Source organism: Euleptes europaea, chromosome 4, assembly GCF_029931775.1.
Source record: "Euleptes europaea isolate rEulEur1 chromosome 4, rEulEur1.hap1, whole genome shotgun sequence".
In the NCBI taxonomy this organism is placed as follows: Eukaryota; Metazoa; Chordata; class Lepidosauria; order Squamata; family Sphaerodactylidae; genus Euleptes; species Euleptes europaea.
Genome location: NC_079315.1, coordinates 71,312,764 through 71,338,843, shown reverse-complemented (window position 1 = coordinate 71,338,843; position 26,080 = coordinate 71,312,764). Strand labels below are relative to the sequence as shown.

Here is a 26,080-nt window from a genome sequence, read left to right as displayed (position 1 = left end):
ACGCAAGACCCCTCAGTGGTTCCTCAGTGTTTATCAAAGAACATCCTACTATGAAAGGGTCAGAAAACTGAATCGGCCAATGCCTGATCCAGCCTCAGGCAGTGGTCTCATCCAAACCCTCCCAGAGCGTTAATAGTACTTCTTCCAACCTTAACTCAAATAATCACAGACACCTGTCTGTAGAGATGGGAGGGGGGACCTACCCTTCATGACCTGACAGCTCAGGGCTTCTGGAACCTTAGGAAAAGAAAATGAATAGCTACGCCCTGGAGTTCAGGGCGATCCAGAGGGCATTACGGTACTTCCAGAAGTAACCCAAGGTTTGGACCTGAGGGTCAGAACAGACAATGGGCTGCCAAAACACACATAAACAAGCAGGGCGGCTTACGGTCACCAGTCCGCCACAGAGTAGGCACGTCAGTGTTATGCTGGGTAGAGGCCAACCCTTTTTTCCCACTCCAGTGAAACACATTCAGGGGCCCCCAAATGTCCCGCCAGTCTGACTAAGCAGGCTGAGCCTGAACAAGTCCTAACGGGCCCTACATCATGAAGTTTTCACCTCATCACCCTCCAATTTGGCAGACCAATAGTGGACCTGTTTGTCTCATACACAAATCACCAACTACCCAGGTTTTTCATCAGGTCTCGACAGGTTGGGGCGGGACTCACAGATACCCTTCTATCCCCTTGACCTATGGGCCTCCTACGTGCATTTCCTCCACTCCCCCCCACCCCAAGGGTTCTGAGAAGAACCCACCCATCCTAAGAGCACAGAAGTCGTCAACACCATCCTGGCTTCTAGGAGACCGACCACTCACTGAATTATGGGGCTACCTGGAAAGCCTTTACAATTTGGTGCACCAGGAATACTGTGAACCCACTAAAACCCAAGGTGATTGACATCTGATCCTTCCTTCACGATGGAAGACGATTAGGACTCACAACCTCCACTGTGCAGCGTCAACTGGCAGCCATCGCCCCCCTCGCCCCCCGTGTTTCAGGTTACGCCCTAAGGGCACATCCACATGTCAAGGCGTTCCTGCGAGGAGTCAAATCCGCCTTCCCAGCGGTTGCCCACCGATACCCTACTTGGAGCCTACATGCAATCTTGAAGGCTCTCACCAGATCTCCGTTCCAACCTCTTAGGACGGTAGATATTGAATGGGTATGAATGAAGACACTTTTCTTAACGGCCATAACATCGGCCAGAAGGGTGTCAGAGCTTGGTGCGCTTTCCATCAGACCAGGCTTATGCATCTTTCACAAGGACAGAGTGGTTCTGCGCACTGACCCCTCATTCATGCCAAAGATCAATACTCATTTCCATCGTGAGCAGGAGATAGTGGTGCTCACCTTCGTCCTTCACCCTTCGAGCCAAATAGAAAAGGAGTGGCACTCCTTGGATGTCAAAAGGGCCCTGAGAATCTACATAGGATGTATCCTACATGGGAGACCACCATGGAATATCGGGGTTGCTGTGCGGAGGAAGGCACTGGCAGGCCTCCTCTGTTGGTCTCTTGCCGTGAAAACCCCCAAAAGGGGTCGCCGCAGGTTGGCTGCGACTTGATGGCACTTTACACACACACATCTCAGAACTTCTGAGGCTCTCTTCATTACATGGTTCAAGATTCCCCTTCAAGATTGCACGTAGGCTCCAAGTAGACAGCCCCCAACAAGGGGAAAGCAATGTCCAGGGCAGCCATCTGCAGCACCATCAAGCGCGGTATCACACTCGCCTACAGGACTTCAGGACTCCAGGCTTCGCTCAATATCACAGCCCACTCCGTCAGGAGTGCGGCCACTACCACCGCTTTCAATCAGAGAGTGTCAGTAGAGCAAATTTCTAATGCAGCGACGTGGTTGTCTGTTTCTACGTTCACCAGGCACTACAGAATCGTTCGCCCAGGAAGCAACCACCTTTGGCCGAAGGGTGCTTCAGGCAATGCAGGATACATAGTCTATCCCACCCTATACTGAGGTAGCTCTGGTACGTCCCGAGCTGAAGACGCCCTCCTGCCTCAGAGCGAGAAAGAGCCTTGAATTACTTACCGTGAAGGCTCCTTCTGCTCTGAGGTACGAAGGGCGACTTCCCCTCCCAATAGTACCTGCAAATAAATAAATAAATAAAAATAATTATAATAATAATAACCAAGAGGAAATATCCTATGGTTCTTGCCCACCTGAAGAGTACGGGACCTGTTTTAGGGGAGTGTTTGTTTTCCCCTCGTTGTTTCTACGTTACGTTACCATACTGTTTCTACATTACGTTACCATCGTGCGGTCATAACGCTGATCCGCATAAAGGTTCAATCTATTTCTAGTTAGGTTCTTTCTGTCTACCTTACGTTTTTCTTAGCTCTTAGGGGCTTCGTAGAGGCACCTGGTTGGCCACTGTGTGAACAGACTGCTGGACTTGATGGGCCTTGGTGTGATCCAGCAGGGCCTTTCTTATGTTCTTATATTCTAACTACTGGAGCTTTCAGGAAGGAGGGGGTCATTTCCCCTGGGAGACAGGAAGGCCTAGTGAATTTTTGTTCCTGCCTCCCTAGCAAGGAAAGGTAAATAACCCAAGCTGAAGATGCCCTCCGTACCTCAGAGCAGAAGGAGCCTTCATGGTAAGTAATTTAAGGCTCTTTTTATGCAATTTGTGGATGTAGCAGACATTGTATACTATAAAGCCTAATAGCAGATTGTATTGAGGTAGGCAGGTAATATGATCAGGGTTAAGATTTTGAAGAATCAAGTTATCTGTCTGCATTGCTGTGGTGTTTTTAAAAGATGACTGCTCAAATGGCGTCAGACTGATAATGAAAACCAAAACAGAAAGGGGAAGAAAACCTCAACCCAACAAAACTAGGTACCCAAAGAAGTTAACTATTTGTATTATATTAAAGTTCTTATGTAACCCATTGGTGTTTATACTGTTATTAGGCCGTTGGTCAACTTTCTTTGGGTACTGACAGATTGAGAATTGCCCATGGGAGGTATTGGTTCAGGTCAGACATAACATGAAACTATGGTTTAGTTAAGCTAATAATGGTGGTTATTGTGATCATCTGAATGCCAGCCACCAAGTGTGTGTTGGATCCAGTCATGATTTCTGCTAACAGAAAAGATTTCAATTAATGGTGTAAAACTTTTTTGCCTCACCCCCAGCCCAAAATTCTGCTCCTGGTGGACAGGGAACCCTCTGAAATACATGGGGGGGTCATATCTGTGAATGAAGAGGGAAGTTGATGAACCCCACCCCATTAGGACCAATAATTAGTTAAAATGCATCAAACTAAAATCTAAAACTATGGCTTGAAGTTGGATTATTAATCTCAAATTGGTCTTCTGTGGTTTTTTAATAATGTGCAAATGCAAACTTTCTGGCTTGTTTCCTAGTGCCACCCTCACCAAGGTATCAGCCAGATCTCTATGGAGATCATGGATGAAAGAATGGAGGATTTTATTGATGTGTGCAAGCAAAATCCTAATTTCACAGACTAACTGTAGTTAAAATAAGTAAGAGTTGGGCATTGCCTGAATCAAGACAAATAGTATTTTCAAAAACACTATTTGCATGTATGCTCTATCACCTCTTTGGAATGCTGGACTTTAAATTAACAACTTTTACATGTGCTATAGGGTTATGTTATCAGCAAAATGTAATTGTGATAGATGTTGGGTTTAAAAAAATCTAGTTTGTGATATCTAATTTGTTGTGTTCATATCTTAATTCCAGGCAAATTCTGAGAGAGAACAGCTGCTTGCAAACTCTGCTACATCACTTGAAGTCTCACAGCTTAACAATAGTCAGCAATGCATGTGGAACCTTGTGGAACCTCTCTGCACGGAATGCAAAGGACCAGGAAGCATTATGGGACATGGGAGCAGTTAGCATGCTCAAAAATCTCATACATTCAAAGCACAAGATGATAGCCATGGGCAGTGCTGCAGCTCTAAGGAACCTAATGGCAAACAGGCCTGCAAAATACAAAGATGCTAACATCATGTCTCCAGGTTCAAGCTTGCCATCTCTTCATGTTAGAAAGCAGAAAGCACTGGAAGCAGAGTTAGATGCTCAACATTTATCTGAGACTTTTGACAATATTGATAATTTAAGTCCCAAAACATCCCACCGTAATAAGCAAAGACATAAACAAAACTTGTACAGTGAATATGTTTTGGATGCTAATCGACATGATGATGGAGTTTGCAGGTCAGAAAATTTTAATGCTGGTAACATGACTGTGCTTTCACCGTATTTAAATACTACAGTGTTGCCTGGCTCTTCTTCCTCAAGCAGAGGAAATGCCGAAAGTTCTCGGTCTGAAAAGGACAGGAGCCTGGATAGAGAACGTGCAATGGGATTCAACAGCTATCATTCAGCAACAGAAAATTCTGGGAACTCTTCTAAACGAATAGGAATGCAGATCTCTACTGCTACAGCCCAAATTTCCAAAGTAATGGAAGAAGTAAGTATGCATATTACACAGGATGAGAGAAGCAGTGGTTCTGTAGCTGAAATGCACTGTTTGTCAGAAGACAGGAATGCATTAAGGAGAACATCTACTGCCCATTCTCATACAAATGCTTATAACTTTCCTAAATCTGAGAACAGGACTTGTCCTGTGCCTTATGCAAAAGTGGAGTACAAGAGATCTTCTAATGATAGCTTAAACAGTGTCAGCAGCAGTGATGGATATGGTAAAAGAGGACAGATGAAGCCTATTGAATCTTATTCTGAAGATGATGAAAGTAAATTTTGCAGTTATGGACAGTACCCAGCTGATTTAGCCCATAAAATACACAGTGCTAACCATATGGATGACAATGACGGAGAGCTAGACACGCCAATAAACTATAGCCTAAAATATTCTGATGAGCAGCTGAATTCTGGAAGGCAGAGCCCATCGCAGAATGAAAGGTGGGCAAGACCCAAACATGTAATAGAAGAGGAAATAAAGCAAAATGAGCAAAGACAGTCCAGAAGTCAAAGTGGAGCCTACCCTGTGTACACTGAAAGTGGTGATGATAAACACATAAGCTACCAGTCACCTTTTGGCCAGCCAGAGTGTGTTTCTCCTTTCAGATCAAGAGAATCCAACAGTACAGAACAAAACAGAGTAAGCTGCAGTCTTGGGATAAATCCAAAAGTGAACCAGTCCTTATGCCAGGTTGATGATTATGAGGATGATAAGCCAACCAATTATAGTGAACGTTATTCTGAGGAGGAACAACACGAGGAAGAAGATCAGCCAACTAACTACAGCATAAAATACAATGAAGAGGAGCATCATGTCGAACAGCCTATCGATTATAGTCTCAAATACTCAACAGATATTCCTCCCTCTGCACAGAAGCCCTCTTTTTCTTTTGCAAAGAGCCCAACAATACAGAGCACTAAAACAGATCATATTTCTTCAGCCACTGGGAATATGGCAACTTCTGCTGGCCCAAAGAGACACAACCAGCTCCATCCAAATTCAGCTCAGAGTAGAACAAGTCACAGTCAGAAGCCTGCTTCTTGCAAAGCACCATCAATCAACCAGGAAACCATGCAGACCTATTGTGTGGAAGATACCCCAATATGTTTTTCAAGATGTAGTTCTCTGTCATCTTTGTCATCTGCTGAGGATGAAACGGGGCGTGAGCAGTCCACACGTGTCACAGACGGTAATAACTCTATGAAGATGGTGGGAATGAAAGAAAATAGCCGAAGCCTGTCTGCAGCAAGTACAGTAAATGAGACCTCATCAGTATCTCAGCATGCCAGAACAAAATCAAATAGACTCCAGGCTTCTAATCTATCCCCTTCTGACTCTGCTAGGCATAAAGCTGTTGAGTTTTCTTCAGGCGCCAAATCTCCTTCAAAAAGTGGGGCTCAGACTCCTAAGAGTCCACCAGAGCATTATTTGCAGGAAACTCCACTCATGTTTAGCAGGTGTACCTCTGTAAGTTCCTTGGATAGTTTTGAGAGTCGTTCAATTGCTAGCTCAGTTCAGAGTGAGCCTTGCAGTGGGATGGTAAGTGGTATTATAAGTCCAAGTGATCTTCCAGATAGCCCAGGACAAACAATGCCACCAAGCAGAAGTAAAACTCCACCCCCTGCACAAACAACACAAGTGAAGAGAGAAGTAGCCAAAAGTAAAGTGCCTAGCACTGAAAAGAGAGAATCTGGACCAAGGCAAACAGCTGTTAGTACAGCTGTTCAAAGAGTGCAGGTATTGCAAGATGCAGATACTTTGTTGCATTTTGCTACAGAAAGCACACCTGATGGGTTTTCTTGTTCATCAAGCTTAAGTGCTTTGAGTCTTGATGAACCTTTTATACAGAAAGATATAGAGCTAAGAATAATGCCGCCTGTACATGAAGATGATCCTGGGAATGATGCAGAACTTGAACAGCCAAACGATACAAAGACTGATCAAGAGAAGAAGGCAGAGAAGGCCACAGAACCTGAAAAAGATATACTGGATGATTCAGATGATGATGATGATATTGAAATATTGGAAGAGTGCATTATTTCTGCCATGCCTACAAAATCTTCACGTAAAGCCAAAAAGCCTTCTCAGGTAACTGCTTCAAAAATACCTCCACCTGTAGCCAGGAAACCAAGCCAGCTGCCAGTGTATAAACTTCTCCCTTCTCAAAGCAGATTACATTCTCAAAAGCATGTTAGTTTTACACCTGGAGATGATATGCCACGTGTGTATTGTGTTGAGGGAACACCAATAAATTTCTCAACAGCTACATCTCTGAGTGATCTTACAATAGAATCACCACCAAATGAATTGGCTAATACTGGTAATGCTGGCACCGGGATGCAATCAACTGAATTTGAAAAGAGAGATACCATTCCTACAGAAGGCAGAAACACTGATGATAAGCAGAGGGGGAAAAATCCAGCTGGCTCCGTTGTTGGGTTGACTGATGAGAAAACAGAAGAAGGTGATGACATTCTTGCCGAGTGTATCAATTCTGCTATGCCGAAAGGGAAAAGTCACAAGCCTTTCAGAGTGAAAAGGATAATGGATCAAATTCAACAAGCATCTACATCCTCATCCATGAGTAATAAAAATCAACTAGAAGCTGAGAAAAAGAAACCAACTTCACCAGTAAAGCCCATGCCCCAAAGTAACGAGTACAGAGCACGTTTACGAAAAACCACAGAGTCAAAAAGTAGCTTTAATAGTGAAAGGATCCACACAGACAACAAAGATACAAAGAAACAAAACCTTAAAAACAGCTCAAGGGATTTTAATGATAAACTTCCAAATAATGAAGAGCATTCAAGGGGAAGCTTTTCATTTGATTCTCCCCACCATTACACTCCAATTGAGGGAACTCCATATTGTTTTTCGCGAAATGATTCCTTGAGTTCTCTAGACTTTGACGATGATGTGGATCTTTCAAGGGAGAAGGCAGAACTGAGAAAGGGGAAAGACAATGAAATTAAATCTAACACCATTACAGAACACATTTCAAACCAGCAATCAAGCAGTAGAACACAAGCTTGCCAAAAACATGCTCCAACAGGACGAAATCAATCTAAAGCTCTGGTACAGAAACACATCCCTTTTCCTCAGTCATCCAAAGATATTACAGATAGAGGTGCAGCTACAGATGAGAAAATGCAAAATTTTGCAATAGAAAATACTCCGGTTTGTTTTTCTCGTAATTCATCTTTGAGTTCTCTTAGTGATATCGATCAAGAAAACAACAACAAAGAAAGTGAGCCTATAGAACAAATAGAACCATCTGAGGTACAGATAGAATCAAACAGACCACAAGCTTCTGGCTATGCTCCTAAATCATTCCATGTTGAAGATACTCCTGTGTGTTTTTCAAGAAACAGTTCTCTCAGTTCTCTTAGTATTGATTCTGAAGATGACCTTTTGCAGGAATGTATTAGTTCTGCTATGCCTAAAAAGAAAAAGCCTTCAAGAACAAAAGGGGACAATGAAAAAAGTAGCTGTAGAAACATGGGAGGCATTTTAGCGGAAGACTTGACCCTGGACTTGAAAGATATACAGAGGCCTGATTCAGAACATGGTTTTTCACCTGATTCAGAGAATTTTGATTGGAAAGCTATTCAAGAAGGTGCCAATTCTATAGTCAGCAGTTTGCATCAAGCTGCTGCAGCATCACTGTCTAGACAGGCTTCATCCGATTCTGATTCAATCCTTTCATTAAAATCTGGTATTTCCTTAGGGTCACCCTTTCATCTTACACCTGATCAAGAAGAGAAACCTTTTACTAGCAATAAGGGTCCAAGAATTATTAAGCCTGGAGAGAAAAGTACACTGGAATCCAAGAAAGTAGAATCTGAAAATAAAGGTATCAAAGGAGGAAAGAAAATATACAAAAGTATGATTACAGGTAAAGCTCGTTCCAATTCAGAACTTACAAGTCACTTGAAACAGCCACTGCAAACAAACATGCCTTCAATTTCCCGAGGTAGGACAATGATTCATATTCCCGGAGTTCGAAATAGTTCTTCAAGTACAAGTCCTGTTTCTAAAAAAGGACCTCAACTAAAGAGTACAGCTTCCAAAAGTCCTAATGAAAGCCAGAGTTCCCCCAGAGTAACAAAGCCATCAGTGAAATCTGAGCCAAGCCCTATATCCAGACAGCCATCACAACAGGGTGGAGCAAGTAAAGGGCCTTCTCGGTCAGGATCTAGAGATTCTACACCTTCTAGACCACAACAGCAACCATTATCCAGACCTCTACAGTCTCCTGGCCGAAATTCAATTTCACCAGGCAGAAATGGCATAAGTCCTCCTAATAAACTCTCCCAGCTGCCAAGAACATCATCTCCGAGTACATCTTCTACCAAGTCTTCAGGTTCAGGAAGAATGGCATACACATCACCAGGCAGGCAAATGAGTCAGCAAACTGTAGCAAAGCAAACAGCGCTGCCCAAATGCACCAGCGGTATTCCCAGAAGCGAGTCTGCCTCAAAAGGATTAAATCAAATTCCTGGTGTTAGTGGATCTAACAAAAAGGCCGAATTATCTAGAATGTCATCAACCAAATCCAGCGGAAGTGAATCTGACAGATCAGAGAGGCCTGTTTTAGTACGCCAGTCAACTTTTATTAAAGAAACTCCAAGTCCAACTCTAAGACGGAAATTAGAGGAGTCTGCTTCATTTGAATCATTGTCTCCTTCTAGACCAGACTCCCCCACCCAGTCACACACACAGACCCCAGTTTTAAGTCCTTCACTTCCTGATATGTCTTTATCTACTCATTCAACAATCCAAACTGGTGGTTGGCGAAAGTTACCTCCTAACTTGAGTCCTTCTTTGGAATATAGTGATGGAAGACCAACAAAACGGCATGACATAGCTCGGTCTCATTCTGAGAGCCCCTCAAGACTGCCAATTAACAGATCAGGCACATGGAAGCGTGAGCACAGTAAACATTCCTCATCACTACCTCGTGTAAGCACTTGGCGAAGGACTGGAAGTTCTTCCTCAATTCTCTCCGCCTCTTCTGAATCCAGTGAAAAGGCCAAAAGTGAGGATGAAAAGCAACATGTAAGTTCTTTTTCTGGACTCAAGCAATCTAAAGAGAGTCAAGCACCAGCAAAAGGTACTTGGAGAAAGATAAAGGAAAATGAAATTCCTCAGATAATGACTAGTCCTCCCCAGAATACATCAAGTGCTACCAATGGTGCTGATTCAAAAACTTTAATTTACCAAATGGCGCCTGCCGTCTCTAAGACAGAGGATGTGTGGGTGAGGATTGAGGACTGCCCTATTAATAATCCCAGATCTGGAAAATCTCCCACAGGAAACACTCCCCCCATTATTGACAGTGTTTCAGAGAAAGGGAACATGAATAGTAAAGGTTCAACAGATCTTCATGGAAAACAAAATACAGGAAATGGAAATGCCCCTGTTCGTACAATGGGTTTAGAACACCGCTTAAACTCATTCATTCAAATTGATAGTCCAGACAAGAAAGGAACTGAAACAAAACCTGTGCTAAGCAATCCTATCCCTGCCCCAGAGGCCAGTGAAAGCATCATTAATGAACGCACACCATTCAGCTCCAGCAGCTCAAGCAAACACAGTTCACCCAGTGGAGCTGTGGCGGCAAGAGTGACTCCTTTCAACTATAATCCAAGCCCCAGAAAAAGCAGTGTGGATAATGGCTCTACGCGACCATCACAGATACCAACACCAGTCAATAACGGCACAAAAAAACGAGATTCAAAGACTGAAAATGCAGATTCAAGTGATGCGCAGAGTCCTAAGCGCCATTCTGGATCCTACTTGGTGACTTCTGTTTAAGTAAAAATTCTGATGTATTATGCTATATGTGAAATTTTTTTAATGGAACTATACAAGAGTGTGGGTTTGTTTGTTTTTTGTAAATAAGTTTGATTCTTGTAGAGGGTCCTTGTTCTGGAAGCCATATTTGATATTCTTTGTCTTCACTGGTAACGCTTTCGAGGGATTCCTGATTGATAGTTTAGCAATAAAATTGCTAAAGTGATTATATTTGTACAGTATGTTTTACATATATTTAATTAACATCCCATATCTTTAATTGTTTTGGAGGGGGGATTCAGGAAAGATGAACAACAGATTTAAAGAAAAGAATTCTATTGCTGTATTGCTCATTTTTAGATTTGCAAAATAACTAAAACTACATCAGGGAGAAATTGGTATTATTTATGCAAAAAAATACTCTGTTTTAGTATTTGTGAAGCCACCTAACCTTATAATTAATCATGTGGCTGTGAAATTCACAGTAATATGGTTTCTGCTGAACAAGCCTGTTTTTTCTGCATGGATAGAACTGATCGTTCATTTTCTGAAATAATGTTTAACATTTCTGTGGTCACATAATGTGCATAGATAGTTATGGTGTAATGATCTACCTTTTGTTTGTGCTCTGGAAAAAAAAGGAAATCTGTGTATGTGTAAACCTTGAACAAAATTATTTTACCTGAACTAGATTTTATCTGACAGTAGGTAGGATTTTTGCTATGCTGTAACTTGATGTATATTCTGGTATTTGAGGTGAGATGGCTGCTCTTTTATTAATGAGACATGGGTGAGGTCTCAACAGAAACTAATGAACATTTCAGAATAAATTATTGCTGTATGTAAATTTTGTTGTGTGTTACTTTTGCAGTACCTATTAAATCAATGTTTAATTTTGGTATTTTTGAACAACCCTCTCTGTATGATATATAATGCACTTAATTCTAAAGGCTCTTGGGGACAATCCATGCTTCACTGAAATAACTGGAAACATTTTCATTGATTGTAATGGATCAGGATTGCACCCACTGCTTGTACGGTCACACTGGTTCTCTCCCAGTTCATGTGTGTTAGGATACCCAGGCAACAGCTGCAACATTCAGGTAGGGCACTGCGGTGGGCAGTTGAGACTTTTTAGTTGATTTCAGGTATAGACAGAGGCGCTAAAAGAAGTACTTCCATAAAGTTTTTATATCTGGACAACCTAGAATGCTACTGTGTATACAAATAAGGGTTTTTTTACAGTTGTAAAAACTGGAAAAAGTATACAGTTAAAAATTTTAAGTGTTTTCCTTTTGTTTTTTTAATTTGAGCAACACTAGCAACTAATGTACTAAATTTAAGTGTCTTACTAGAAAATAAAATTTGTACATTAAACTGCTATGGATAATCCAACTTTGTATTCACATATGCTTTGACTTAAAGAGACCTTCATTAGACTGTTTACAGTGGAAGTATTACAAACTTAAGTGCCTCTATGCAAATATAGCAACATGTGTGTGCATGTGGTTAATTAAAACAGTAGTGAGTAAGTTGAGTGTGTACCTCAGGCAGGCGTTCATTCTTACAATCATGCATGTAATTCTTTAGGAGATTCTGAACCCTGCTACCAAAAAAATATCTTCATACACATATACCAGCATAATTGACAACGCAGGATAGTGCTTGTGTGGCAAACAACCATGGCAAGTGTACTCAGTAATTTTATTTTTCAGTGCAAATGTGAAACTTTATATTAGCCTAAAGTGCTGTTAACAAGACAGCAGCATGCTTTCTCAAACAATTTAATTATTATTGGCTCTCCTGCCCCTTAATTAACTTCTTAATCAAATGATGCACACTATAGAGATGGGCTGGTAAGTCCAATGATGCTTTGAAACACCAGGTCCAAGAAGTGAGTTCTTTATCCCTAAGAATCCTTCTTTAAAATACCTATTTAATTAAGATAATAAATCAATTTTAAGAAACTTAAATGCTGAGTGTCTTATAAGTAGCTAGCCCTTCCTATTCCAGATTCTCCACCCCAGAAGGCTATGGGTTGTATCCAAAGGCCCTATTTTTCAAGTAGAGGGAGAACTTAAGCTCACAAGGGAGAGGACCATGATTTTCCAGTTTAGCCCTCGTGACTCATAGCACTGTTTACAAGGATTCTGTGACCCCCTGCAAGGGAATGGGTATGGGAAATATCTGTTCTTTGATTAGAATTCAACCTATGGTCATTTGGATCCAACCCTACATGCTTATTTCTATTCTTTGCTCTTTTAACTGAGCATATTTAATGGCATACCATATTGGTGGAATGTCTTTAAATAGACATGAACCCTGCCTACCTAATATACAGCCTTCAGCTTTTGCAATAAACCATACTGTATGTTTAAATGTAGTTTTATGTACTGAATCCAACAAGGAGAGATAAAATAAGATCAGTATTTGTTCATTGGTGTGAATTGTTTCCCTTGCAATCAGCATTGCCAAAAGAAAATGGAGTACAGCTCCAGAGAATAACTGAAACAAGGCTGTTGCATAAATCTTTGATGGTTGACTAGTAAGCTTTCATGGCAACTTGACTTTACTGATGCTGTTAAAAAAATGTACTTGCTGAGTACTGCTTTTTATTTCTACTGAATTAACCACTAGTTTAATAGGATGCAGTAGTGATGCACTACACAATATGAGAAAAACAATTGGTGAGAACTTCTTTTTAAAAATGTTACTAACTTGTTTAAAGTTTTCCTGCTTCTGCCCTTACCTTTGGTAATGAGAGAACTGTCTTCATTTTCTCCAGTTTCCTGATTTTTTGTGACTCAATGTACAAGCCAAGTGGTTTGCTCTTCTTTTGTAACTTAATGCTGACATATTGAAATAAACTAATAACTTGACAAATATAATTTCATTTGGTGTGGAAAACAGTCCAGTCAAAACAAATGAGAAAATTGTAATGTTTACTGTGTTACAAAGTTTTTAGTTTCAATGTAAAGGGGATATGACCAGGTCTGTGTTTTTGCCTTTAGCCCTCCATTTAAAAAGCATTCATTGAACTGTGATTAACTTGTCTTGAACGGAATTATTTATTGTTCCAAGTGATGTACTTTACCTTCTATACTTTCTCACTTGTAAACTATTCATTACAGTTCATCATGTACTGACAATGTCAAATCTCTGATGAAACTTCTGATAACTTTATATCTCTCTGACAAACCAACCCTGACCACAGATCTGAGATAGTCTGTTTTCAAAGTAGTATCTCTGACTATTAACATGTTTGGAAAGCATTAACTTTCTTTGTATATTTTTTAATGTGTGAAAGAAATTAAAATTCGGAACTCTTGTGTTTAGCAAAATTTAATTTGTAACTGTAGAGTTGGATGATCAGCACTAGAGAAGGACATGCCCCATTGAAAGACTTCTGAATTCCTCAGTTGTACCCAACGGATTGTTAAAAAGTGAATTATTTCGAAGGAAACACATCCAGTCCAAAGTCAAAGTGGTTGCTAGTTATAAATTCCCTACTCTACCCCTCCCAATCAACCCGATTTAAGTGTATTCTTACCATGGCAACTCAGTTCTTAGGCTAGATAGATAAATCCAAGTTCAGTGAAATACAGAGCCCAGATTTTCACTGCTTAGTATCTAATAATGAAAGCAGTCTTGACTAAAATGCAGTGACAACTCTTGTTTGGAAAGACCTGTGCTTTTACAATGACTTATACCAATGGTCTCTCATGTCCTCTTTCTAGAAAAGTAATTTTGAGTAGAGAAGAGCAAAAACGCATCTGAAAGGTCCATACTCTGTCCGCTTCTCTTTAAGAACAGCTGAAGTACTAAATTCATCCTATAAGAGGGCGTAACCTTTGGTGTCCAAAACTTTCCTTTTTAATTTTTCCCTGACTTGACTATAGTTGCAAATTCTTTTCTCCATTTGTCTTTACTATACACTAGTGGCTATAGGCACGTCTTTCTCTTGCTTCATCTTTTGTTCATATTTGTCAGCATTCCGCAGTGTAAGATCTGGAACAAGATGTAGGACAAGTGCCATGGGAAATAGAACCATGAATTTGCTTGTCTTGCATAAAATATTTTTCTTAATGAATCTGTTTTTCTGCAACAGGTAGCTCTGTCCAGTCCTATTAATGGGAGACATGCAGCAAAATCATATTCATAATTTAATCAGGTACCTCCCAGATTTTTCCAACTTTTCAATCTATTTTTATTTTGTGTAATTCCGAACATTTGCCTTTAACGTTAGATTGGATCCAAACAGCATTTATCCTGGTAAGAATGGGGGTCCCCTTTGACCACCAAAAGTTCTATGACGGGGTTCATGGGACCTACATGGATAAAGCTCATGGGAGCTGGATGCTACATTGAGGAAAATTGGGTGAGACTGAGTGAGAAAACCCCTGGCTGCTTCCAACCTATTGTCATTGAGCTTTCAGTCATATTTATGCAAGATCTTTTTTGAAATGTAACACACAACTCCAAAGTGGGGGTTTTTTTTGTTGGTTTTTTGCAGTTTGACATCCTTTACAGCTTTTCTAAATCAGCTTGAAGCAATGCACACTTTCAGTGTGAAACAACTTAAAGTCACCAGGCCTAGGCATACCATTTACTTCCTAACCTCTGGTGTTCTAAACCGTTTTACAGAGAGCTAGTAACATCTGTGTTTTTAAATTAATCAGATATCCTTTCTGATAGTGCCATGTAAGCTATGTTCTCCCAACTTAAAGGCTTAGAGAATTACCAGATGCCTCGTCTAAGATCTTACCAGCACTGTACCATCATCTACTAGCTTAAAACAATTCATTTCAAGTGAGAAGTCTGGTTTGACCTTTGTTCTTGCCAGTTAATCCCCAGGTACTTTTTTGCATGTGACCTTGAGCAATGTTGTCTGTCCTGTAAGACACTGAAGAGTAATGCCAGTAACAGTCCAGCATTCAGTTTCAGTGACAGTTTAATGGATCTGGAAATAAATTGGCACAATTCAGTCAAAGTTAAGCAGCTTTTAAGGGTCATGGAATGAAATGGTAGAGTTATACCTCTCTTTTAAAAAGAGAGATGTAACTCTACCATTTCATTCCATGACCCTTAAAAGTTTGTGCTGGGTTGTACACATTTTGTTTTATTAATAGTTGTAAGACATTTTTAAAGCACTTAGTTTGAAATAGCACAAAACCTCTGGGTCAACACTTCCTTCAAGCAACCAGCAAAACTACTGCTTTCCTCTCCTTGAGCAGCAAGCTGAATGGTACGTATTTGTGGTGAACAGTGGACTGATGGAATGAAGTAGACTTAAAAGCACTACAGCATAATCTTAAGGGGGGATACTTACTTCAGGGATGGCGCAGCCGTGCCGACTCCTCAGTGGCTTGCTATCTCAGCGCAACGAGCCAAAAATGAATTTTCCTCAGAACCCTGTGAAATTGCTCTATGGGTTTCACAGGACTATTCCTGCCATTTTGCTGGTGCAAGTTCGCGCCACTAAAGGGGACGTTCCCAGAGGAAAAGTGCTTTGGGAACACCCTCAGGAACACAGCAACGGCAACACTGGCACTTGTGCATGGAGCTACTGCGCCACTCCTCAGCGCTGGCATAAGTGGCCCTGCGCTGGTGTTAATTCCAGTTTAGCTGGTGTAAGTGGCACTAATGCTGTCGCAGTGATACTCTAGCAAAGATCCAAAGGATTCTCCAAAAAATCCTCCTAGTCTGCCAGGAATTTTATTCAGCATTGGGAGATTCTTAATACTAAAAGTACATAAAAATTTATGTGTATCTTCTTTCAGTAGAAAAATGTTGCCAACCCGTAAAAATTGAGTTTATTTGCAAACACGTTTGTAAGCGAGGCTCATCACTACTAGATGCAGTAAAGGCCAAACATGTTTCTTTAGATGGCAGGTGGATATTTGTCAGTATCAGGGAATGTACTCCCTCTTCCTAGTGAAACCTTTTTTCCAGCCTAGCTGGATTGGTGCATTTGAATCTAATATAAAATATCATAGGATCAATAGTGTCACAGGATTTTATTACTTCCAGCCATTCCTACTAGAATACTGCTATGTAGGGGTTGGCAACAACCTGGAGAAAAAAAAAAGTCATGTCCCTTTTACAGAGGCTTAATGTATGGAAATGGGCAGGTGAAGCTTTACATGGAATTGACGTCAACAACATCACAAGGTAAACTTCCCATTAAGCCTCTGTTAGAGGTACAGACTTTTTTTTTCTCCAGGCTCCTGTCACCCCTGTGAGAGAGTCTTAGGGCTATCTAAGGGTAATTATATACGGCTACACTCATTGGTGTCCAGATCAGATTAATTGAATATACGAGGTATACTGGTTACTGTGTCAAACTAGAGCAAGGGAGTTGCATTCAAATCTCCACTGGTATGAAATTCACTGTGTGGGCCCACCCTACATAACTTGCTTTTAGGATAAAACGAAAGGGGGCACAATCGCATCCACTCTGAACTGCTTGGAAGGAGGAGGAGATCAAACAAATCAATCTCTGTGTTACACTGCTAAGCTTCATCTTCTAATGATACCAAGAGTTCTATTTATAGCTGTGTGCATTCTGTGAACCATATTGGGGAAACAAAAAAGCAAAGTGGTCCTACAAGGACTAGCATGTAGGTCTCCTTCAGCCTAATGTCTTATGGTGCTGGGGAAACTTTGACCTAAAAATATGTATGTTTTCCTTATGTACTGATTGTTTGGTGCTTCAGGTTCCTTTCTTTTACTTATTCTTGAGAGAGAGTTGCTTAGAAAATGGCTGAATAATTGTAGCTTTGTAATGTGAACATGGCTGGCCTGGGTTTGAGGCGTTTAGTGGTGCATCATCCATTTGCCCAATGTATGCCTCACCAAATGTGTGTGTTCTAAAGGCATTTGGCCATATTCCAAATAGTTTGGAGTTCTTCAGGCGTTCTAAAGGATTAAAATAGAATATATTTTCAGAAGATGCCCTTGAGGTACACTTGCCTATAAATCAATGAAAAGCACTCTTTCCAAACACTTGGGATTAATGCTTCTTGGTGCACGAGTGACACATTCATGATTAAACGGGTAAATACACTCTAAAGAATTTTAATAAAACTCAGTTACAGTTGAGCAGTGTCATCCCAGTCAGATAAAGGAATCCATGCACTGCTTGCTAGATAAAGGCCTGTGACCAGCAGTAGGCAGACATCAGAATCTTAAGTACCAATGTTGTGTCTCTGCATATTGCTTGCAATGGGACATGTGTTCTGGTGCAACTAGTGAAGCCTTTTTACAGCCAAGCTGGATCGGTGCATTTGAATGAAATATAACAATGAAAAATGTGAGAAAATGCAAGCAATGTGTATAGATGGGAGGAACTTGGTTATAACTTCAGCAGCAAGCTCTTGGAACAATGAAATAGAGAATGTGCAGTGCTCAATCACATCTTTTTGACTTGGTGAAATATTACCTTGAGCCGGTAAATTAGTACTACTGTTGAAATGCCTTGATGCAAGTAAAAAAATTTAGATAGGCTTTCTTGGTCTAAACCAATTAATGATTTCAGTACCCGCAACCCCCACCCCCATAGATATGCTGGAGGTGTATCCTTCGTGTAAATAACATGATCAACAGTGTACTCAGCTGGAGCAATAAGGCTGTGTAAATTGCCTGTTCAAACCTTCAGTGCACAGTTAATGTTTTTATTTGCTGATTTAATAAACCTAAAGTGTTATCAGGTAGGACAGAAATGTGTGTTACTTAAATGAAGATTAAATAAGGCAATGTATTTTTTTCATCTTTCAGGTTCACGTTCCTAGTTTCTTTACTTGCAAACTGAAGAGAATTTTTCTTAAGAGAATTTTTTAGAGATGCCGAACTTGGTATCGCAATTTCAAAAACTTTGAAATTTATGATTTAGCAGACATCAGCTTTAATGCTAATCAGGGAATTAATTGTTCATATGCACTAGGGAATTATATCAAATACCGTGCAATGTGCTTTGACAAGAACGATTTAACATGAGTTCTTGTGGGCTATCCGGGCTGTGTAACCGTGGTCTTGGTATTTTCTTTCTTGACGTTTCGCCAGCAGCTGTGGTAGGCATCTTCAGAGGAGTAACACTGAAGGAGACACTGTCCTTCAGTGTTACTCCTCTGAAGATGCCTGCCACAGCTGCTGGCGAAACGTCAGGAAAGAAAATACCAAGACCACGGTTACACAGCCCGGATAGCCCACAAGAACCAATGAACTCTGACCATGAAAGCCTTCGACAAGATTTAACATGAGATTTCCTCCTCTAACAATCACAGGGCTTATTCACTGATTGTCTCAAATGAGTGTCTTTTATTTACGTGGGGCAGTTAACAATGCATATTCCTAAACTAAGGCCAAGCTGTGGCAATTGTTTCACACCATTTAAGGTTAGCAAAATAAATTGACTATCTAGCCTTAGTGCTGCAGCTCTCTGACATTAATAATCCTATGACAGAATACTATGTATTTTATTTAATACTGATCAAGTTCTAAATTTGCCTTGCTATGCACAAATAACTTAATTATTTTCAGTGTTGTATAAAAATTTTTTGAACACACTTCAGCAGTGTGTGGAGATATGTTCTTATGTTTTAACGAAATGTTGCTTATCCTTTATGATTGTTCTAACCAGGTTATGAAGAAAACCACTGATTTTTGTTCAAGAGATACTAGCACTGATATAATCACTAAAACAAGGATATTTTGCAGGTGACCTTAAATAAATCTTCAGTGGTCAAAGCCACAGATAATAAACTGCATGTAGACCATCAGACTTTTCCTGAAATGGCAAACTGCACACAAGAAGCAAGCCTTTCTTCCTGCCATTACATGCATCTGCCCTACATTATACTAATATTTATAGCCTATCCTCAAAGGAAACTAGTGAGTTTTTGAAATATAAACAAACATGACTACATAGGTTTTACATTTTTGATGGTGTCTGTACAGATCCTGGGTGAATCTCCAAAATGTAGTCACCGAGCACCAGGTTTCTCTTTTCTCTGCTCCATTAAAATTCTGATCTGTGTCCTCATCCACATTATCTCCTGCACTGATTACTGCTGGTCTCACATTGGTCCACAGTTCTGCCCGCAAAGTCATTCGCTACTTATGTTGTCACTTAGTCATGCAACGCCTTTCTCCAAATTCATGCACTGGCTTCCATTTCCTTTCCAGATGCAGCACAAACTCTTGAGCTGTCCAACTGCCAATGGCTTCACGGCCACCATATCTTTCTGCCATTATTTCTTCTTACACCCTTGCTTGGCACTTTCCCTTTCCCTTCTGTTGCACAAATTACTCTTACCTGACTCCATTTCTGCTTCCCCCATGCCTACAATAATCTGTTCTTCCTTAAACATCTGTTAGTGAAATCGCTAAGCAATAAGTTAATGAAATCGCAAAGCAATAAGTTTATATCCTACTTAATAAGGATTTTTATATAACTTGTAGCCTTACGTTTTAGCTGTATCGAGTACTGGGCATATTTTAAATAGTGACTGGACGGGATTTATAGTTTATACTTGTGTTTTGGTAAATTTTAATGTTATTTACTTACGGTATGTTCTTGTGTGTGATGTGACCTATGGTTACAACATTAAATTAAATTCATATTTGTATTTGTATTCATTACTACACATTAAACTAGATTCTTAGTGCAGGAACTCAGGATTTCTTAAACATCTACATTGAAATGTTTCTACAAGTATGTCAGTTAAATTCACAATCTCATAAAGTGATTCCTCCAAATATATGGCAACCATAGTCTCTGCATTTGTTCAGTTGTCAAAAGAAATTTCTCTACTTAATACCACAGGCCATAAATATGCAGAATTCAGAGACAGAAATAGGTCACAAAAGATATAACTCATACATGCTACAAAAAAGGCACTCCACAACTGTCTAACAACTCCTCAAGAGGTTCTCCTGTAAGATCTCTAGAACTATTTAAAGAAAAATGAGAGTATGATAAACACTTTATTTTAAAACTTAGCGGTTAAGAAGTTAGGGTGGATCACACAAAAAGTGGTTAATGAAGAGAGATAAAAATGAAAGCAAAACACTCTAACCCCCCACCCCATCCTAATCTTACCTAATGCAGAATTAGCATTGAAAGGGGACTTGTGGGGTTATCCTGCGAAGGTATACACTTGGTGTGACGTGAAAAGGCCTTGGAACTTCAGGGCATGGGATGGGTAAAAAATCTATATAGCATCAAGGTACTGATGTCATCAGTCCAAATGCATGCACAATTTCACCCCATGCACAGTAGTCCCTGAAAATTCAAGCAGGTAAAGAAAGCATACCCTGTAGAATCCCTTTAGTCACCCTGTAAATGCCTGCTAGAACCTCTATGGACAATGGCCAGAGGGTCTGATTCAATGAACAGGTCATTTGTTTCTGACAATTTGCAGATAACTCTAATTGAAAGATACAAAAAAGCCAGTAGCTAAGGTTGCTGAGTACTCACCTACTCCATGTCCCCACCTTAGAAAGAAGGTAGTAGCAGCCTAAAGTAATCCATCTCAAGATTTGCTGTTTTTAAGATAGGATATTTCTGAACAAAACTGTACCTGTTGCTACTCTGAAGACCTACTCTTGTGAAGAGAGTACTGGAACTGGACTGAAGAGACCTTAGCACAAATCCATGCTCAGCCATAAATAAGGCTACAATTTATATAAAATCCTTATTGAGTAGAGGATATAAAATCCCTAATTTTAACAGATAAAAACATAAAAGTAGCCATTTGAAAAGTGAAACATGGGAGTGTATCTGCCAGTAAAAATTTAATGCACTCCTCAGAACCTGAAAAGTTAATAATGAACTGGCACAGCAGTTTATTTCTTATATTTTCATAAAGAGGGCAATATAAAAATACTTAATATCTTCAACTTGATCACAGTTGCGGGGGTAAAGCCATTGTGCCATAGGAATGTTATGAAATCTGCCAAAAGAATAAGCAGTACACTTGTAAGATGCATTAATAAGATCACTTAAACAAAGAGAATTCTTTAACAGAAGTAAGTGTAGTAAGGATGCATGTTAACTCTGCTGAAAAAGTCTCACACTCCAATAAGCAGAATCAGTGAAGTGAGACAGTCTCTTTGAATGTCTTCAGGATGATGAGCCCCCAAGTATTATAAGCTTAATTCTATCATAAATCATTTAATTTAAAAAAATGCTTAAAATTCCAAAACACATCCACCAACAGAACTTGAATACACCTAGCCTTAAACACCACTCCGTATCTTGAGGCTGGGGAGAGAATAAATTCAGGGTATAATGATAAGCTTAAAGATAAGTATTTATTTGCAATGATGCAATTGTTTTTTGTTCTGCATTTGACCAGAAACCTGCCACAGTAGCTTTTCCCTTAGTAAGTGGCATGACGACTTTATCGCTAAACAAGTGATTTGGAATCGATTAGCTCAAACAACAATATTGTACTCTGTACTGCAAATATGTGAAACTATTAGGAACTTGCCTTATATGCAGGAAATGTGCAGACATTCTAAGGGGGTCAGGACAAGATTATATGTGCATCTATGTAAACTGGCTACATAGAGGATGGTTATGAGTATATTATCCATACAGCGTAATCCTATGTATCATTACACTTAAATTCTACTTTATTCAGAGAGGCTTCTTCCCAGGCCAGTGTGTATTCAACTGAAACTTTAAACAATGCTATATAAATGTTTTAGTGAGGCTCAGTCCAAACAATTGGTCTTTGACTGATGGAGCAGGAAGACTCACAAGCAAATCATGCCATGACCTAAGGTGACAGAAACACAAAGTGCAACTGCATCACACACTGTAAAAAGATTGAACAATTTTGTATGTTATTACACAATATGACAAAAAACCTTATAAACATCAACATAGATGAATACAGACAAAGAATCCAAGCATATACTATCAACATAAATGAGGAATCCAAACAATGTGTATAATTATAAAAGGAACCCAATATCCATTCTGTTTCAAAGATTTCTTCTTCAGATAAATTCAGAGATTTTAAGACAATAAACTTTCTGTCCATATTCATATGATAGAAAGCCCCATATCTTATTTCAATCACCCACTTACATCAGTTTTAAAAACCTGGACTACAATCCCTGCAAAGACCTTTGCAAATGCAAGAAACATTCCTCTTACTGCAGCTGATCAAGTCCAGATTAAAATAAATAAATCTGGTATAAACTAACAGAGGTGTTTTGCCAGTGCCTTCCTCTGCACAGCAACCCTGGTATTCCTTGGTGGTCTCCCATCCAAATACTAACCATGGCTGACCCTGTTTAGCTTCTGAGATCTGACAAGATCAGGCTAGCCTGGGCCATCCAGGGTTTCTGACATTAGTCAGCATTAATACTTTTCAGTAAACCAGTTCTTAAAACTTTGTATTTCTACACATGCATATTTCTGTCTATTCCATTGTCATTTTGCAAGGATGCTTTATGAATTTTCGGCTATTTCAATTAAGACCCCATTGAAACCAAGTAACCATTGCTTTCAAGTAAATGTTTTCTTAGATTGTAACGATAAGCCCCTGAAGACACTGTTAAAATGACCTAAAATTCAGAGTACAATCCTGATTTGGATGACAGAGAGAGGTACTGGAGGGACTTCTGCTCCATGGTCCTCAATTTCTGTAATTTCACAGGGACCGATTTTGTACCCTGTCTTATTATCATAAAAGTATGGAGAGAAGACATCCAGAGAGCTGGGATACAGTGTCATCAATACGCTGGTTATACGAAAATCTACTTTTTCATTGGATCCTAATATGACTGTAGAGGAACTGAACAGTTGCCTGGGATCAGTGATGGAATGAACTGGAGCTAGCAGACTGAAGTTTAAGATAAACAAGACAGAGTGGCTCTTGGTCAATGGATTAATTTATATAAAAGTAGATGCTCTTTTGTAGTCAAGTAGTGGCTGTTGCCAGGAGCACTTTTGCCTACCTTAGGCTGGGGTTCCAGCTGTGCCCTAACCTGGAGAAAGCAGATCTTACCCCTATCAGCCATAGCTTTGTTTGATCCAGGTTAGATTACTGTACATGGAGCTACCTTTGAAGACTGTTTTGGTGGCTGAGGCAAGTAAAGTAGTTATTAAAGCAGCATTTTCTGAACATATTACACCAATCTTCGTATGTTTCTGTGTTGGTGCATTGTCTGTTTCTGAGACCAGTTCAACAGGATCTTTAAAACCCTAAAAGGTTTGGGAACTAAATATCTCAAGAACCACCTCTGCCCTTATAAACCTACTCGTTTACTGAGATCTGAGGCACAACTCTGTACTGAGCACCATAAGCAGGTTGCTGGAGAGATGGTCTATAAAACTAAACACATAATAAATATTCCATCCAATCTGAATTACAAATGCTCAGTCCTATGCAGAATTAATCCACTTTAAGCCGTTCGACTAGAGTAACTGCATAGGACTGCACTGTTAGACACAGGAAGTAAAGCTTTCTGGATTATTGTGAGATGTCTCTGCAACTTGCTGTTCTCAGAGTTCTGTTACTGTCTTATTGCTCTTCTGCACACCTTGTTTAGGTGTGATTTTGGCAAGTGAATTTGCTTCTGTACGTACAACTATTGACTGTTTTTCTGATAGTTTTCAACTTTTGTTTTCCCTTATGCTGTTCTGTTTCTTTGTGACAAATTGTTATTTTTATTGATTACCTGTCAGCATTTTTTCAGGCCTACAGGAGGGAAAGGCAGGATAGAAATGTTTTAATAAAATAAAAACACATGGTTTCTGGTACAAACTTCACTTATCATTTTATAACTGCAGGTAGGCTCAAAATATTTTATTTTATATTTTAAAATATACTAGTTAAGTGCTATCAGTGGTGTCCTGATTCTTGCACCAACAATGATACGTGTGGACTCAAGTACCTTTTCTATCACTCCCATCCCCAGTAACCCCAAGACATCTGAAAAGCTGCTGTTCAGGACTGGGGGAGCCTCATGTACAAAGGCATAAGGCACTGGGGTGGGGGTGGGGACTGCAGCAAGGAGGTGAAATCAGGTTAACTCCCTCTTCTGCCAATAAAACTAACTCCACCCACCCTATAAGTAAGTTTAAATGTTAATCCTTACATAAAGCAATCTTTACTGCAGAACCTTTACATAAAACAGAATGTGCTGTAGCAGGGTGAAACTCTAGGGCATAGACCATTTCCCCCAGTCTCAGCATTCTGTTAATCTTAAAATAGCAACTGCAGTTTACACAGGTGTCTCTGGTGGCATTCCTTTATGGCAGTTCCATTTATATTTGAGGACAGCATGAGCAGCAAGTGCAATGTGAAAGAGACGCACAAAGCCCTCCTGTAAATTTGATTTGCTCACTTCCCAGAGGAAAATATATAACCTTTCTAAGGAAACACCTTAACAGACAAAACAAAGTTACAGCGAAGATATTTCAAAACCAGTCTCCTCTTGAAAGCAGCCTGGGTGCATCTTTAATACCTTATGAACCCATCCCAATTCTACTCATTAAAATAACAGAAAACTACTAATTTGATACCCATTGTGACAATATATTTGCCTTAGTTGCATGCTTCTAGAGCACAGTGAGTTTCTACTACAGGGATTTTTTTGTTAAAGCGGCAATTCCTGGGCAGCAAGTCTTTTTAGGGCTGCCATCCTTTCTTCACCACTGCCGGTGTGAATCCTCACTCTGCCCTGGAACCTTGCTGGGTGACTTTGGAGTAGCGGCACACACTCAGCCACACTGCACTGTGCACCTCCTTGCTAGCATGAGCAGAGTGGGATTGGCAAGAAAAAAACAGCTGGCATGGGTCCCCTCACCAGCAACACTGGGCCCAGGGTGAAGTCAAGCGCTGTGATGCTCCCCCTCACCTAGGGTTGCCAGCCTCCAGGTGGTGGCTGGAGATCTGCTATTACAGCTGGTAGAGGTCAGTTCACCTGGAGAAAAAGGGCCGCTTTGACAACTGGACTCTATGGCATTGAAGTCCCTCCCCAAACCTCTTCAGGCTCCGCTCCATAAACCTCCCGCCGGTGGCTAAGAGGGACCTGGCACCCCTATCCTCACCAGCCCCGCTGCAGGAGGGCTCAGGCCAGCAGCTCATGGGGATTCTTCCAGCAAGGTGAATTATATGACTAATCTACCTCTGCCTGGATGGCCCAGGCTAGCCTGATCTCGTCAGATCTCGTAAGCTAAGCAGGATCAGCCCTGGTTAGAATTTGGATGGGAGACCACCAAGGAATACCAGGGTTGCTGTGCAGAGGAAGGCACTGGCAAACCACCTCTGGTAGTCTCTTGCCTTGAAAACCCCCCCCAAAAAAAAGGGGTCGCCATAAGTCGGCTGCAGCTTGATGGCACTTTACACACACCTCTGCCTGAAAACGGGAAGGCAACTGTGTGACTTTACTGTGCCTCGTCACTGCTGCCTTTTCAGCAGTCAGGGGCTTTGTTGAATCTCTAATTGCACTAAAGCCTCCATCAGCCACCACAATTTTCACCTAGACGCGTCCACGCCTCGCCTGGAACGCATGCGCACACGAAGTCAACCCAGCCTACAGAAATCGATTGGTGCCTTTCTCCGCGGACGCTTAACCTCTCGCGATAACTGAAGCAGTATTTTACCGTCAGCTCTTCCGGTTGGGGGGGGTAAAGGCGCTTTCGTGCTATACGCGCTTTCCTTTTGAATGACATTTACGGGACCCATTGGCATAAGGCGACGTCAGAGATGAGTGGGCTGGATTTCCGGTTGCGTTTCCCCGCCCTCTGCCCCCCCCCCGGTTGAGTGGCGTTCGAGACGGAGGCCGGGGAG

General features: G+C 40.6%; 1 protein-coding gene across 5 annotated transcripts in view; it reads left to right on the top strand.

Moving 5' to 3' along the window:
- APC (APC regulator of WNT signaling pathway) overlaps positions 1–11,169 on the top strand; it is an 81,830-nt gene extending 70,661 nt beyond the window's left edge. For all 5 annotated transcript variants that reach the window (XM_056848749.1, XM_056848747.1, XM_056848751.1 and 2 more), the window contains one exon: positions 3,728–11,169. In XM_056848749.1, the coding sequence (XP_056704727.1) occupies positions 3,728–10,289 (6,562 nt within the window). In that variant the 3' untranslated portion in view covers positions 10,290–11,169. The remainder of the gene's footprint in view (positions 1–3,727) is intronic.
- Positions 11,170–26,080: the final 14,911 nt, after the last annotated feature.